This window comes from Eleutherodactylus coqui, chromosome 5 (assembly GCF_035609145.1).
Source record: "Eleutherodactylus coqui strain aEleCoq1 chromosome 5, aEleCoq1.hap1, whole genome shotgun sequence".
NCBI lineage: Eukaryota > Metazoa > Chordata > Amphibia > Anura > Eleutherodactylidae > Eleutherodactylus > Eleutherodactylus coqui.
In genome coordinates, this window is record NC_089841.1 from 231,895,697 (window position 1) to 231,908,760 (window position 13,064).

Consider the following 13,064-nt stretch of genomic DNA (forward strand, 5'->3'; position numbering starts at 1 on the left):
AGAAGTAGAACGTATAGACGGTGAAACTATTTTCCCATGCAACTAAGACAACCTCAAGATACTCCTGAAAATGTCAAGTTGCCAAATGACCTTTGTCGTCGGATCCCACATCCTGCTTTGAAAAGACCCCGGCTTCTTCAATTCTAAATGTTGTCTTGCAAGCAATGATTTCCATCAAGCTACAGTTAGTTGGATATTTCCGAAAGGAAGTGCAAAGAAAACTCGGTGCCGATTTTGAAGACCGTGTGAAAAAAAAAGTCAGAATCGGATTGATTGCTATAAGACCACTTTTTCTTGTCCATGTCTTCTTCCGACAAATCTACAAAGGTCTTCATTTTCTTACGAAGTACAACGGAGCTGTGGCTGTTAAGTATAAATTATTCATTTGGAAAGTCAGCCAAAAATGATGCATTATATATTCTGTATATAACGATTTTATGCCAACCTTCCAAAACACAAAAAATTGGATTTACAAAGTTTCCAGCAGGGTAAAACCTGAAATGATTACCATTCACAAGAGAAGGAATGAGGTAGGGGATATATTACAGCAACTCAAGAACGAGTTTCTTGCCAACAGTTGGATGAACACGACTTAAATTGGAAGTATAACAAGAATAATAATAATGTTATTATTAAAAAAAAAAAAACATTTTCTAAGAAAAAGTGCAACATATATTACAAGGGAAATGAATCTACATTTTACACAAAATAGCAGTTGTACATAACGATGGGTGGTGTTGGATAAAGTCAGGAAATTAAGATGTATGTTCTGTATGCATGTAGGTTTGTTGTATGGTAGCCATTTAATTTTTGGTATTTTATCAGCAAGAACAGAGAGTTTTTTCACCCAATATTTTTGCATTTATCTCCAGACGAAGAAGGGTACATCCACACCGGGTGTAAGTGCTACAGATTTTCCGCAGTGGGATTGGGTTGACAGTAACAGTATTAACATGGGACGATCATCGTTGAGAGTCATTCAAATTCTCACGCACCGGTGGGAATTGGAGTATTAGTTGTCCCGTGTAAATGCATGCAGCGATTGAACTAGAGTTGTTCAGTCGTTCGGTGTCGGCACGCAGAAAACTGAACTACGCGCCGTTCAGTGTAAACAGCAGTCATCACTTCTGAATGACTGTGAATAGAGGTGGATGGGACGGAGAACACTCACCGGCCGCTCCACCTCCATTCCGGAAGCATTTTCAGTTGTTAGGGGTGCGAGCATCATTGGGATGAGCTACCGGAAATCGTTTGCCCAACAGCTTGTCCCGTGTAAATGGGGTATTAGTTGTAAAAAAACTGCATTGTGAATTGCCCTTCAAAGCCAATTTGCAATCTATGCATGCCAATGTTTAATGCAATACGTAGGGCGAAATTTACAGCAAATTCACCCCAAAATCCATGGTAAATTTTCATGCAACATATGCCGATTTTTGTGGATTTTCAGCTGCGGAAACTGAGTCCCGTGTGGTCGTACCCCAACCGTCTGAAAATAATAGCAAGCATCAGGTATACTTGCGTGAATGGCTGAGGTTTCATCGAAAACGCTTGTTAGACATTACAGCACACAAATTCCGAGAGTAATAATGGATCAATTAAGAATTGTGCTGTTTTTGTTTATTGAAGTACTAAACGGAAATGAATCAGCAGGCCTACTGGATAAGTCAGCATGAAGACAGACTGGAATACCCTACCATTTCCTAAAAAAAGTGATCATTTACAAAGTAATCCCTAATAGTTTAACATTTTTTTAACTTTTTTTTTTTTCAATTTATCTTTTACATATAAAAAAAAAAATAGTCACAGTATTTTAAAACAAAGCTCGTGAAAAGATCATCAAGAAGGACATCTTGACCATTTGCACGCATTCAGTTATTTTTGTTCTCCATTTCCCATAAGCCTGCTCGACATTCATCCTCCTGGGAAAGCAGTGTGGGTAGAATTCCCTTGAAAAGTTTTTCTTGAGGTACTAGAAATTTTGGTGACCACTGCAGAAAACTAAGAAAACTGTAATGCTTGTCTTTATTGTCTCTAGGACCGAAGTATGGAAAGTTGGTATTAAAAAGTTGTCCCAAAAATTGTGGGTTTTTTTGCCTTTGCCACACTGTATTAGTCATTCCTATGTGAAAGTTCTGTACCAGACTTTTACATCAGTCCTTTTTGTTAGTCCCCGCATCAATGTAGTTCATAGAAAAGAATGAACAGACAAGATGCGTAGTGATTTCTCTGAGCGACTCAGTTCCTTCTTTAAATAAATGAACGTTAAATACAGAAAACACCTGCAGGAGTACCAGTGCTTGGAAAAAAACTGATGTTTTAAGTCCTAAAAGCAGCTTTTTGTGTACTTAAAACGGTTGTATTGGGGTTCACCCCAATCCTAGTCACATCTCCAGAAGTAACTCTTCTTTTTTGGTCACCATGAAGTTTTTAAAACATGAGGTTCTAGTTTCATGTTGCTATAGGTGTCCCCAAGATTTTCTTTTGGCATTCTGATTTCCATGCTCTCGTTTTGGTTTCCACCAACAGTCCTGTAAATAAAAGGGCTCATCAGAAGAGTATGGAAAACAAGCAACATATGTTCACTGTTCACTACTAAATATAATAATGTTCCATTTCATTAATGGTATATTGGGTTGGTTTCACATCTGCATCGGTGGTTCTGGTTTCCTGCTCTGTTCAGGGAGCAGGAAAGGGGAATCCCTGAGGCCCAACGGCTTCGTCTTAGGATGGAACAGAACAGCGCTGAAGGGACCCCATTGACTATAATAGGGTACATTGGGTTTCCGCTCAACTGCCTGGCTTTTGACCAGATCTACAGTGGAACCTCCGAACGGGAGGTTCCAACGCAAATGTGAAATTGGCCTTAATTAGTTGTCTTATGTTTTTTTTCAGACGTAAAAAGGACTTCAAGAAACCTAAAGCAGACAAAAAAAGAAAAAACAAGAAAACACACAAAAATGTTGGCTCTAAGTCAAGCACTCGAATCGGGAACCCAGTCAAAATGTAATTGATTGAAACCAATGTTTATTAATATCTGAAAAAGTCAATAATAGAATTACTTAGAATTAGCTGCCGGCCAGTAAGTAATTTATGCATTAATCTACCAAAAAAGAAATGGTCAGAGAAGGTATATGTGATAGTTTAGTCGATATCAGGCAACTTCTCACACTAGGGACTGAACAAATCAACGATGTATCTGCCTGTCTAAACGAGCTGCACAAGAGCGATTGAGTTAGCGGTGACGTCACTTGCTCCTTCAAACGGAAGTTCCGTCGCAGATTCCGTCCAAAAGCCGGGCAGCTGGGAGGAAAGCGGGCGGACCCCAATATAATCAATAGGACCTGCCTGGCACTGTTCGGTTTCGTCCAGAGACAGAACCGTTCAGCCACGGGGATTCCCCTTCCTGCTCCCCGAACGGAGCAGGAAAGAAGAATCCCCAACGCAAATGTAAAACCACCCAATAATCCCTTTGAAAGAAATTGATCGAATCACTGTTGTACATTTTGTTAAATGTAGACAATGAAATAATTAAATGTTCAGTTTTGAAGAAAGCAAATCCATTAATTAAACTGACTGGACCAATTAATATTTTAATGCTAACAAGAATATAGTTAAGCTTTAGTTTACACTCCGCATTATTTTATAAGGATTAGCTTTAATTGCTATGACTTTTCCCAACACTAACTGATTGCATGGGGCTAGGGCAATCGCTAAACATGTTTTGCATTCATCAAGAAGCTGAGAACAATAATTCACCAACATCCCTTACAGGTGAGAGGAGCCTGAGTACCAGGAAAAGTCTAAATTCATGTTGACATGCATGAATACAACACAGCGTGATCACACAATATACATCAGAAATGTGACACATAGTGATTATTGTCCACCAAGTATGGGTTTAAAGGGAATCTGTCATCATCTTTTTTGAAGCTCTCTCTGAGATCAGCAAGATAATTATAGTCATATATCAACTTTGTGTATCTGTACTGTAATTTAAGAGAAACTTGTATTTTATTATTATCAGACACAGAGGATTACAGGAAGTACCCTGTTTCCACCCTGAAAATAAGACCTACCCCGAAAATAAGTCATGCCCTGATTTTTGGCTATTTTTGGGGAGGCTCAAAATACAAGCCCTACCCTGAAAATAAGCCCTAACCAGACTATATAATAACGTAAAGGATACATAACTTAGCAGGTACAGTCTGGGTCCCTCCCACTGCTCTCTGAAGTTCCATAGCTCTGTGGCGCAGCCTGCACTCCTTGGCCACTGATAGAACATCACTTCCTGGTGGCGGGGTTCATAAATCCTGTCTCCAGGAAGTGATGGAGCAGCGCTCGCTGAACCAATCAATGCAGCGTTCGCTGAACCAATGCGAAGGCTGTAATTGGCTGAGAGTAGCTCTTGCTGAACCAATCAGAGCCATCGCTCCCTGGAGGCAGGATTTAGGAACGCTGCAACCAGGAAGTGATGTTCTATTGGTGGCCACGAAGTGGAGGAAGCGCAGCAGCGCTACGGAACTTCGGAGACCAGTGGAAGGGACCCGGACTGCTGCTGCTAGGTAGGTAAAATCAGACATAACCCGAAAATAAGACCTGGAGCCTCTTTTGGGGCAAAAAATAATATAAGACAGCATCTTCTTTTCGGGTAAAACCTGGTAGTCCTCAATATTCATGAGCTGTTGCTAACTGCACTCACCCTGTCCTCCAGCCACTGATTGACAGCTGTCTTCCTGTGCACAGTAATAGATACACAGCAATCAGAGTGCTGGCGTGGGCGGGGCTAGCTGATTGAATATCCTAGACTACTTCCTGTGTCTGTTAGCTACAAGTAAAATACAAGTTTCTCCCAGACTACAGCCCCAATACCCACAGCAGACATATAGCTGTAATCAGTGTCTCTGTCATTACCTGATGCTGCCCTCATAGAAGGTTGGAAAAAGATGGTGACGGATTCCCTTTAATGTGTAGTTGTGTGACAAGTGCCAATATCTGACTTACATGCCATGTCTTAAAACATGCCGTTCCCATTCAGTGTTGAGCATAAACGTCCTCCCACAGAATTCACATGGAAAACGTTTTTCATTAACAGTAGCTTGGATGTCAGACAATTCTGCAGGAGTGACAGAATAAAAAGCATTCATTATAATGTACAGGACTTTATAACCAATCGCCATTATTGGGATGGATCACTTTCCGGACTAATAAAATGGGGTTTTCCAGCAGTAGAAAGTGGTGGCTTATAACTAAGATATGCTGTCACATGCTGATGGATGGGGTCGGTCTGATGGGACCCTCACCAACAGCTAGGGTCCATGTCACCCGTGGCTCCCTCTGACTTCCCCCCAGCACAGTGCCATAGATGAGTATGTGATCTGTGGGTACTGCAGCTCCATTCACATTGCAGTTCACTTAACAGTGTTAATGCAATATGCAGGGAAAATACTAAAGGGATCCTAAGCCCATAGGTCTCGGGATCAGTAGGGTTTCCGATGACCAGACCCTTTCTAATCAAAAAGTATGGAATATCTTAGCAGGATCCTAAGTCCCCTAAAATTAGAGGAGTGCAATTAAGTAATTTCTTCCCTTATTGCTGCACTCCATGTTTTAGGTGTTGCTGCAATCATCTTTTGTATTCCAGGGGTGTCTGTCAGTGGCTCCTCCCATTGACATCACATGTAGACGTGTATAGAGGAAAGGGCAGGAGGAATAGCAGTCATTCAAACATTTGTTCGGCCGACGGATATCTAAAGTGGACGGCACTCTTCCTCCCATATTTAGTGCAGTCAGTCTTAGTTGTTCTGGCGGAGCATTCCCTGCTGAAGGCAAGTTGACTGGATGGGCAAGCGGCCCATGATGTGACCGCAGCTAACATGTCTTTATATACTTAAACAGTCACCAACCTCCTATCTTAGTCGCACTTTCTTCTTCATCACTGCTTGACGTTTCAGTTTTATCTTTCATCTGCTCCAGTTGATCCAAATTAACTAACCCAACTAGTTCGAAGTTACGGCACACCTGTAATACAGCAACAAATATGGGAACAGCAATTAATGGAAGACAGTCTGGATAATCCCTTAGTAATGAAAAGTTTTGCAACTTTCCAGTGTCTTGTGTTTCAAATCCTTCCCATGTTCAAGATCCATCAGTGAATTAACTCCAACAGTCACATTAAAATTGTCACTTGTTTTTAATTGTCACTTTTTATTGTAGATTTTGAATGTATATCTCATGTAAATATATTTGGCACATAAATCCAATTAACCCCTCATTGACTAATTTTAGTCTTAAGAGCCAGTAGCTTGTTTCCCCTGTTACAGCGGTCTTATTGTTTTTTACCATGTAACTGTATGAGACCTTGTATTTTGCAAGACGATGTCTAGTTTGTACAAGAACCAATTTACATACATACAATGTATTGACTATCTCCTATTAATTTTTTACTGGGGGCAATGGAAAAAAAAACAATTTCACCATTGCTTTTTAGAGATTTATTTTGACGATATTCACCATGTGGTATAAATATTATGTTACGTTTATTGTAAGGGTCCTTGCAATGATGACAATATCAAATGTATTGAGGTTTACTACTTTTGCAGAATATAAACACTTTTTTTCTGCCAAAACCTTTTTTTTTTTGTCTCACCACATTCCAGGACCAGACCATTTTTAGAGCTGTTTGAAGGTTTGCTTTTTGGCAAACTCCAGGTGGGCTTTCATGTGTTTTTTTTTACTGAGGAGAGTCTTTTTTTGGCCACTCTGTCAAAAAGCTCAGATTGGTGGAGTGCTGCAGTGATGGTTGACCTTCGGGAAGTTTCTCCCATTTGCACACAAGATCTTTGAAGCTTAGTTGGTGACTGAGGGTTCTTGGTCACCTCTAAAGATGAGTGAGCACGCTTATATAAGTCAGTTACTCGAGCGAGCCTCGCTCTTCTCGAGTACCTGCATTCTTGACCGAGCGTGCTCGGGGGGGCGGCGGGGGATAATGGGTGAGAGAGTGCGAGAGATCTCTCTCTCCTCCCCCCGCTCACTCACGCCCCCCCCCCCCCCCGAGCACGCTCGTACAAGAATGCAATTACTCGAGAAGAGTGAGGCTCGCTCAAGTGACTGACTTATCCGAGAGTGCTCGCTGATCTCTAGTCACGTCCCTTACCAAGGCCCTTCTTCCCCGATTACTTAGTTTGGTGGGTCGCCAAGCTCTAGGAAGAGTCTTGATTGTTCCAAACTTCTTCCATTTAAGAATTATGGAGGCCGCTGTGCTCTTGGGAACTTTCAGTGCAGCAGAAATTTCTGTAGCCATCTCCATATCTATGCCTCAATTCTGCTTTGAGAACTACATGCAGTTCTTTTCCTCTTCATGGCCTGGTTTTCGCTCTTGTATACATTGTGAGCTGTGAAACCTTCTATAAACAGGGGTGTGTCTTTTAAAATGATGTCCAATCAATTGAATTTACCACAGGTTGAATCTAATCAAGATGTATTAGCATCCCGAAGACGATCAAGTGAAATGGGAGGCCCCAGTGCTAACTTTCATATATCATACCAAAGGGTCTGAATACTTATGTCAATGCAAAATGTTAGTTTTTCACTTTTAAAAAATTTACAAAGATCTCAAACATTCTGTTCTCACTTTGTCACTATGGGCATTTAGTGCAGAATGATGGGGTAAAAACAGGCCTCAACATAACAAAATGCTAAAATAAAAGGAAGAGTCTAAAAACTGTATGGACCCAGGGGTGTAACTATTGGGGATGCAGAGGCCAGACCCAGGCCCAGAAACCATAGGCGGCCAATTAGGCCTCTCATCTCCAAATAGGGATCCCAGTTCTATGAATCTCTGAATAAACCATTATAGTTGGGGGCTCTGTTACAGATTTTGCATTGGGGCCCAGAAGCTTCACATTACGCCTCTGTACGGACCCATTGTATATTTTCAAATAACACAATTAATTCCTGCATTAGTTTCTAGAAAAAAATAGCATTAACTCAAAGTGTATTCAACAAGTTGCAATAAAACATTGAGAAGTAAGTTGGGACTAATCTGCTTATCTCTGGAGACCTTCTTTATAGCCCTGCAGAGAAAGTAACTCCTACCTTATGCTCCTCTCTTAGATGGCTATCCAGTTCTTCGTTCAGTTTGGCTTCGTAGTAGCACAGCTGACACTTGTAGGGCCTCAGTTCATTATGCTTCTCGATGTGTTGTTGTAGACTTTCATCACTTGAGCAGGTAAAAGTGCATTTATCACATCGAAACACAACTCCCTGTAATTGCTTTGACAACTTGGAACGGCAAACTTCTATAGGAACAACTCTCTCTTCTGCAACAAAGACATAAAGGAGACATTGAAGTTACATACAAAACAATTACACAACAATATTCCTGCCCGTTTAACTGTATGAGGGCCTTTATTTTAGACAATGCAGCCTGTTTCAACAATGACCATTACAATGGCTAAATATTGTGTGCTACAGTGTGTATCAATTATGTAATTGTCTGAGTAGTCACAAAGGAACAAAGTGGCTGAAACAACAAGAAACCGGAGATAAAGCAGAACTGCTGGGAAGTTCCTAACTCAACAAAAGCCTTTCTGTTGTTTAGTGTTGTGTCACTCTTTATAGTCAAAAGCTATTCTGTCAATATCGTACTCTTATCACTGTTCTAGGACAAGGAAATTCTGAAATTCCAAAGTAGCTAGTAAATCAGTAACCATATTAAAACATCCAACCAGAGAGATTACATAACCCAATAACTTTAAATATACTGTATGTCATACCAACTAATGCCATGACGAAGCAAGCAAGCCCTTTAATTCAGTCATTCTTTGAAATGGAACAGAAATGGTGCACAAGTGCTAATCGCTACACTACAGGTCAACAGGCTGGAACCTTCAACAACTTTAATGACCGCACATACATATTTTGACAGTAACTGTTAAGTGGCTTTATTCTGCGCTACATTAGAAGCCTGCTGCCGGTGGGAGAGGGTGCTCAGCTGATGGATGCTGGTGTATCAACTACAAAGATATAATATCCACCATGAAGAAATAGCCACTCCAAAGTGTGCCACTTTGGTTTTTGCCAACATAACCTGCACTAGCAGTAGGTTATAAACAAGATATAACTCCATATCAGCATGGGTTTGTGAGGGATTGCTCCTGTCAAACCCATCTGTTCAGTTTCTACGAAGAGGTAAGTTTTAGACCGGACTGGGGAGAGTCACTGCATCTTGTGTATCTGGACTTTCCCAAGATTAGTTGGAGTTTGGGCAGAAAAGTGGCAAATGAGGTTTAACAGTGATAAATGTAAGGTTGTACACATGGGCAGAGGAAATACATGTCACCATTACACACTAAATAGGAAACCACTGGGGAACACTGACATGGAGAAGGACTTGGGGGTTATAATTAACTGTAAACTTAACTGAAGCAACCAATGTCAGGCGGCTGCTGTCAAGGCAAATAGGATCATGGGGTGCATCAAAAAAGATCTAGGGGCACATGACGAGAACATTGCTCTTCCTCTTTACAAGTCACTGGTCAGACCACACATGGAATATTGTGTACAGTTTTGGGCACCGGTACTCAAGAAGGACATATCAGAGCTTGAGCGGGTATAAAGTCGGACAACTAAAAGTAATAAACGTAACGGGTGGACTACAGTACCCAGAGAGGTGATCAAGATTGGGATTATTTAGTTTAGAAAAAAGACAATTAATAACTATGTATAAATATATATGGGGTCAATACAGAGATCTCTCCCATCATCTATTGTACCCAGGACTGGGACTGTAACAAGGGGGCGCCCTCTACGTCTAGAGCAGTGTTCCCCAACTCCAGTCCTCAGGGACCGCCAACAGGTCATGTTTTCAGGATTTCCTCAGTATTGCACAGGTGATGTAATTATTGTCTTCGCCTCAGACATTGCCACAGGTGTTCTTACTATAGGATATCCTGAAAACATGACCTGTTGGTGGTCCCCGAGGACTGGAGTTGGGGACCCCTGGTCTAGAGGAAAGAAGATTTCTACACTGACAGAGAAGGGGGTTCTTTACTGTAAGGGCAGTGAGACTATAGAACTCTCTGCCTGAGGATGTGGGGTAGGCGGACTCACTAAAAGAGTTTAAGATGGGCCTGGACGACTTTCTTGAGTGTTACAATATTATATGTTATAACAACTAATTACTTCAGAATGGTCGGTAATCCAGGAATTATTCCAATTGCCAGACTTGGCAATTGGAATAATTTAAGGGGATTTTTCCCCTTAAATGAGGAAAATTGGCTTCTAACTCATGTTTTTTTTTACTTCCTCTGGGTCACTTTGAGGGGGTGGGGATAAGGCTGAAGTGGATGGACGTGTCTTTTTTCAGTCTAACATACTATGTTACTATGTTAAGATAGCGATTGACAGTTTCTGCAGACAGGAAAGAAATCCAAGCATGCACATTAGGGTCACCTAAATAGGTGCACCAAGTCACGCCTCCCTGGCTTCATTTGTTTACACACAAAAAATTAAGGTTAGATACTTTTTGAACACACCTATATGCAAATCGTACTAGTAATCAATAAACTATAGTGAGAAAAATTACCATTTTCATGTTTTATTATTTGCCTGCTCATAATTAAAAAAAATTGAATGTTCAATTGAATGAACCTATCAAGCCAATGAAAATCCTATATGCCTTGGAAAAAGCTAAAAATAGTTATGATACGTAGAGCAGTTACAAAGATATCATTTATTGCAGTGCATACCAGAACTACAGAATGTGACCTGGACTCAATGACCCTTAGTCATGAAAGGAGTAAGTTACAATTTATACTGGAACTCTTCTAACAAACTATCTACTCTCCTCTTCCTGCTCTATAACTTTCCGCTTTAAGTGACCAGATGGGACTTTACTAGAAACTGAAGATGGCAAATTCTGTAAGCGAAAAATAAAATTGAATCAAAGTTCCATATTTCCTCAATCCAAACGCTTTCTAGTGACATAAGGTGGGGGGGAAGTGACTTGTTATTTGTATAGCACCAACTTATTCTGCAGCCCTTCCGCGTAATTTTTTTGTTTATTACCCCACAGCTAGCTGGGTACTCATTTTAACTGACCTCGGAAGTGCTTTTTAAATAATGCCTCCATAGAGGTACATGAGCCTTCTACTGTACCTCCATATACCTTCATATGGAGTTTTTTGTGTCATTTCTTTATGTATCCATGAGAAAAACAGCATGGCATGCTCCATTGAATGGCGGAAATATTCTGCAACATCAGAGTACAGTGGAGTTGCCGCTAAAATGCACATTGGGGTTATTTAATGGTATTATAACTAATAGATGCATATAATAACAGTAATGGTTTATGATGGTGTAAAGGGGTTGTGCCAAGTTATCAATCACAGCCCAAATCATCGAAATTAAGCTACTTTGCAATATGAAAGCTGTTTTCAAATTGAACCAGTCCCAAGCTGTCAAGGTTTGCCTTGCTGGCAACCAAAGTATTTGTTGGTTAGCTCATTTTTGTTTCTACTGGTGATATTGTATTATGTTATTTAAAGAAGATGGTTTGTGCACAAAAGCCCCTTTTGATACATTTATTATTTGTATTCCTTTTTTGATATATGCTCACATAGCATGAATAGCCATATGTGCACCTTGGGTTTTCCTGGAGTGGACCTTGGATATTGAACCCGTGTAGGTCTCGTTTTTGAACTTTTTAGTCGATATGGTGTGCGCTTCCGCTGCAATAACGCAGCCTTATCAAGAACCAAATTACCAGATACCCTAAATCACTTAGCTGGAGAAACTGGAAATCACCACTACATTTTTAAGTAATATTCTAGTTTAGAGGTTGAGTTCAATCCTTGAAGGTAGGCTGGAGACATTGCTGCATTTTTTAATTATTTGTTCAATGGTATAGGGGGGAACGAGGTTAGGTAATTCCTGGCAGAAATTATTAGGGACACAGAATTACCAAAGAACTGAAGTGATTGAACTTTTTTTCGGTGAAATAGTGTGGAGGCAAATGATTCTTCTGCCACAGTGAAAATACATTATATGTATACATTATTTAAGAATGTTGGACTGCGCCTTTTTTCTTATTCGCTCCCGTTGGACACGGGCAGTGAGTGCTATATTTCTGTACTGTCACCTATTTTCATACAGAACTAGTAATTCATTTAAGTCTTCGCTCATTCTGGGTTTAGGAGTCCAGTTGGGCGGTCCTACTCAGTGATTGGCAGCTATCTCTGTATGCACGCCTGTCCAGTCCCGATTCTCAATGACTAATTAGGAACGCCGACTGAACTCCTATGCCCAACGTAATGAGAGGTTTAAATGTATCAATTATATGTATTTCAATCTGTTCAACTCCTCCTCCTTCATATTATGCATTTGAAGGGTTCCATTTAAAGGGACAGCACATGCATTCTCCTGTCCTGCGATACGTTTCAACATATTGTATGGATAGGAGTTTTTTTTAACTTGTGGGTAGGATATGCGGGTGCACGTTTCTCTAGGGCCAACCACTGCCCATACAAAAATACTCAACAAAAAGTAGGAAAACAGAACAGCACATTAAGGCCTTAGTCAGACGGGCGTTTTTTCGCGCGATTTGCGGATCGCATGACGGATGCGCATCCGCAAATCGCGTGACCGGTGCGCGCAAGTCGCCCGCAAATCGCCCGAAAATCTGCTCCTAGCCGCGTTTCATTAGAAACGGGCCGGAGCTGTCCAGCGCATTGCATTCAATGGAGACGGCAATACAGCCGTCTCCATTGAAAGCAATGCGCTGCGGGCGAGCCCGGGATGAATTGTCGGTAAGGGCTTAAATATATAAGCCCTTACCTGCAATTCATCCTAAAATGTGTAAAAATAAAAAAAAATTGTATACTCACCTGCCGGCAGCCGGAGCTCCGAGCGGCCGTCCTGCAGTGGGTGTGAAGGGGGTGTGAGTCAGACCTGCCCCCTGATTGGCTCAGCGCTGAGCCAATCAGAGGCATGCCTCACTCACACCCATTCATGAATGGATGTGAGTCAGACCTGCCCCTGATTGGCTCAGCGCTGAGAGGCAGCAG

General features: G+C 41.1%; 1 protein-coding gene across 2 annotated transcripts in view; it reads right to left on the bottom strand.

Moving 5' to 3' along the window:
- Window positions 1–635: 635 nt before the first annotated feature.
- ZNF462 (zinc finger protein 462) overlaps window positions 636–13,064 on the bottom strand; it is an 85,435-nt gene continuing 73,006 nt past the window's right edge. Inside the window, exons 10-13 of one of the 2 annotated variants that reach the window (XM_066604312.1) lie at window positions 8,095–8,318; window positions 5,904–6,018; window positions 5,002–5,113; window positions 636–2,528 (exon numbers count right to left, since the gene is read on the bottom strand). In XM_066604312.1, coding sequence (XP_066460409.1) covers window positions 2,414–2,528; window positions 5,002–5,113; window positions 5,904–6,018; window positions 8,095–8,318 — 566 coding nt within the window. In that variant the 3' untranslated portion in view covers window positions 636–2,413. The remainder of the gene's footprint in view (window positions 2,529–5,001; window positions 5,114–5,903; window positions 6,019–8,094; window positions 8,319–13,064) is intronic. The other variant, XM_066604313.1, reaches the window with a different exon arrangement.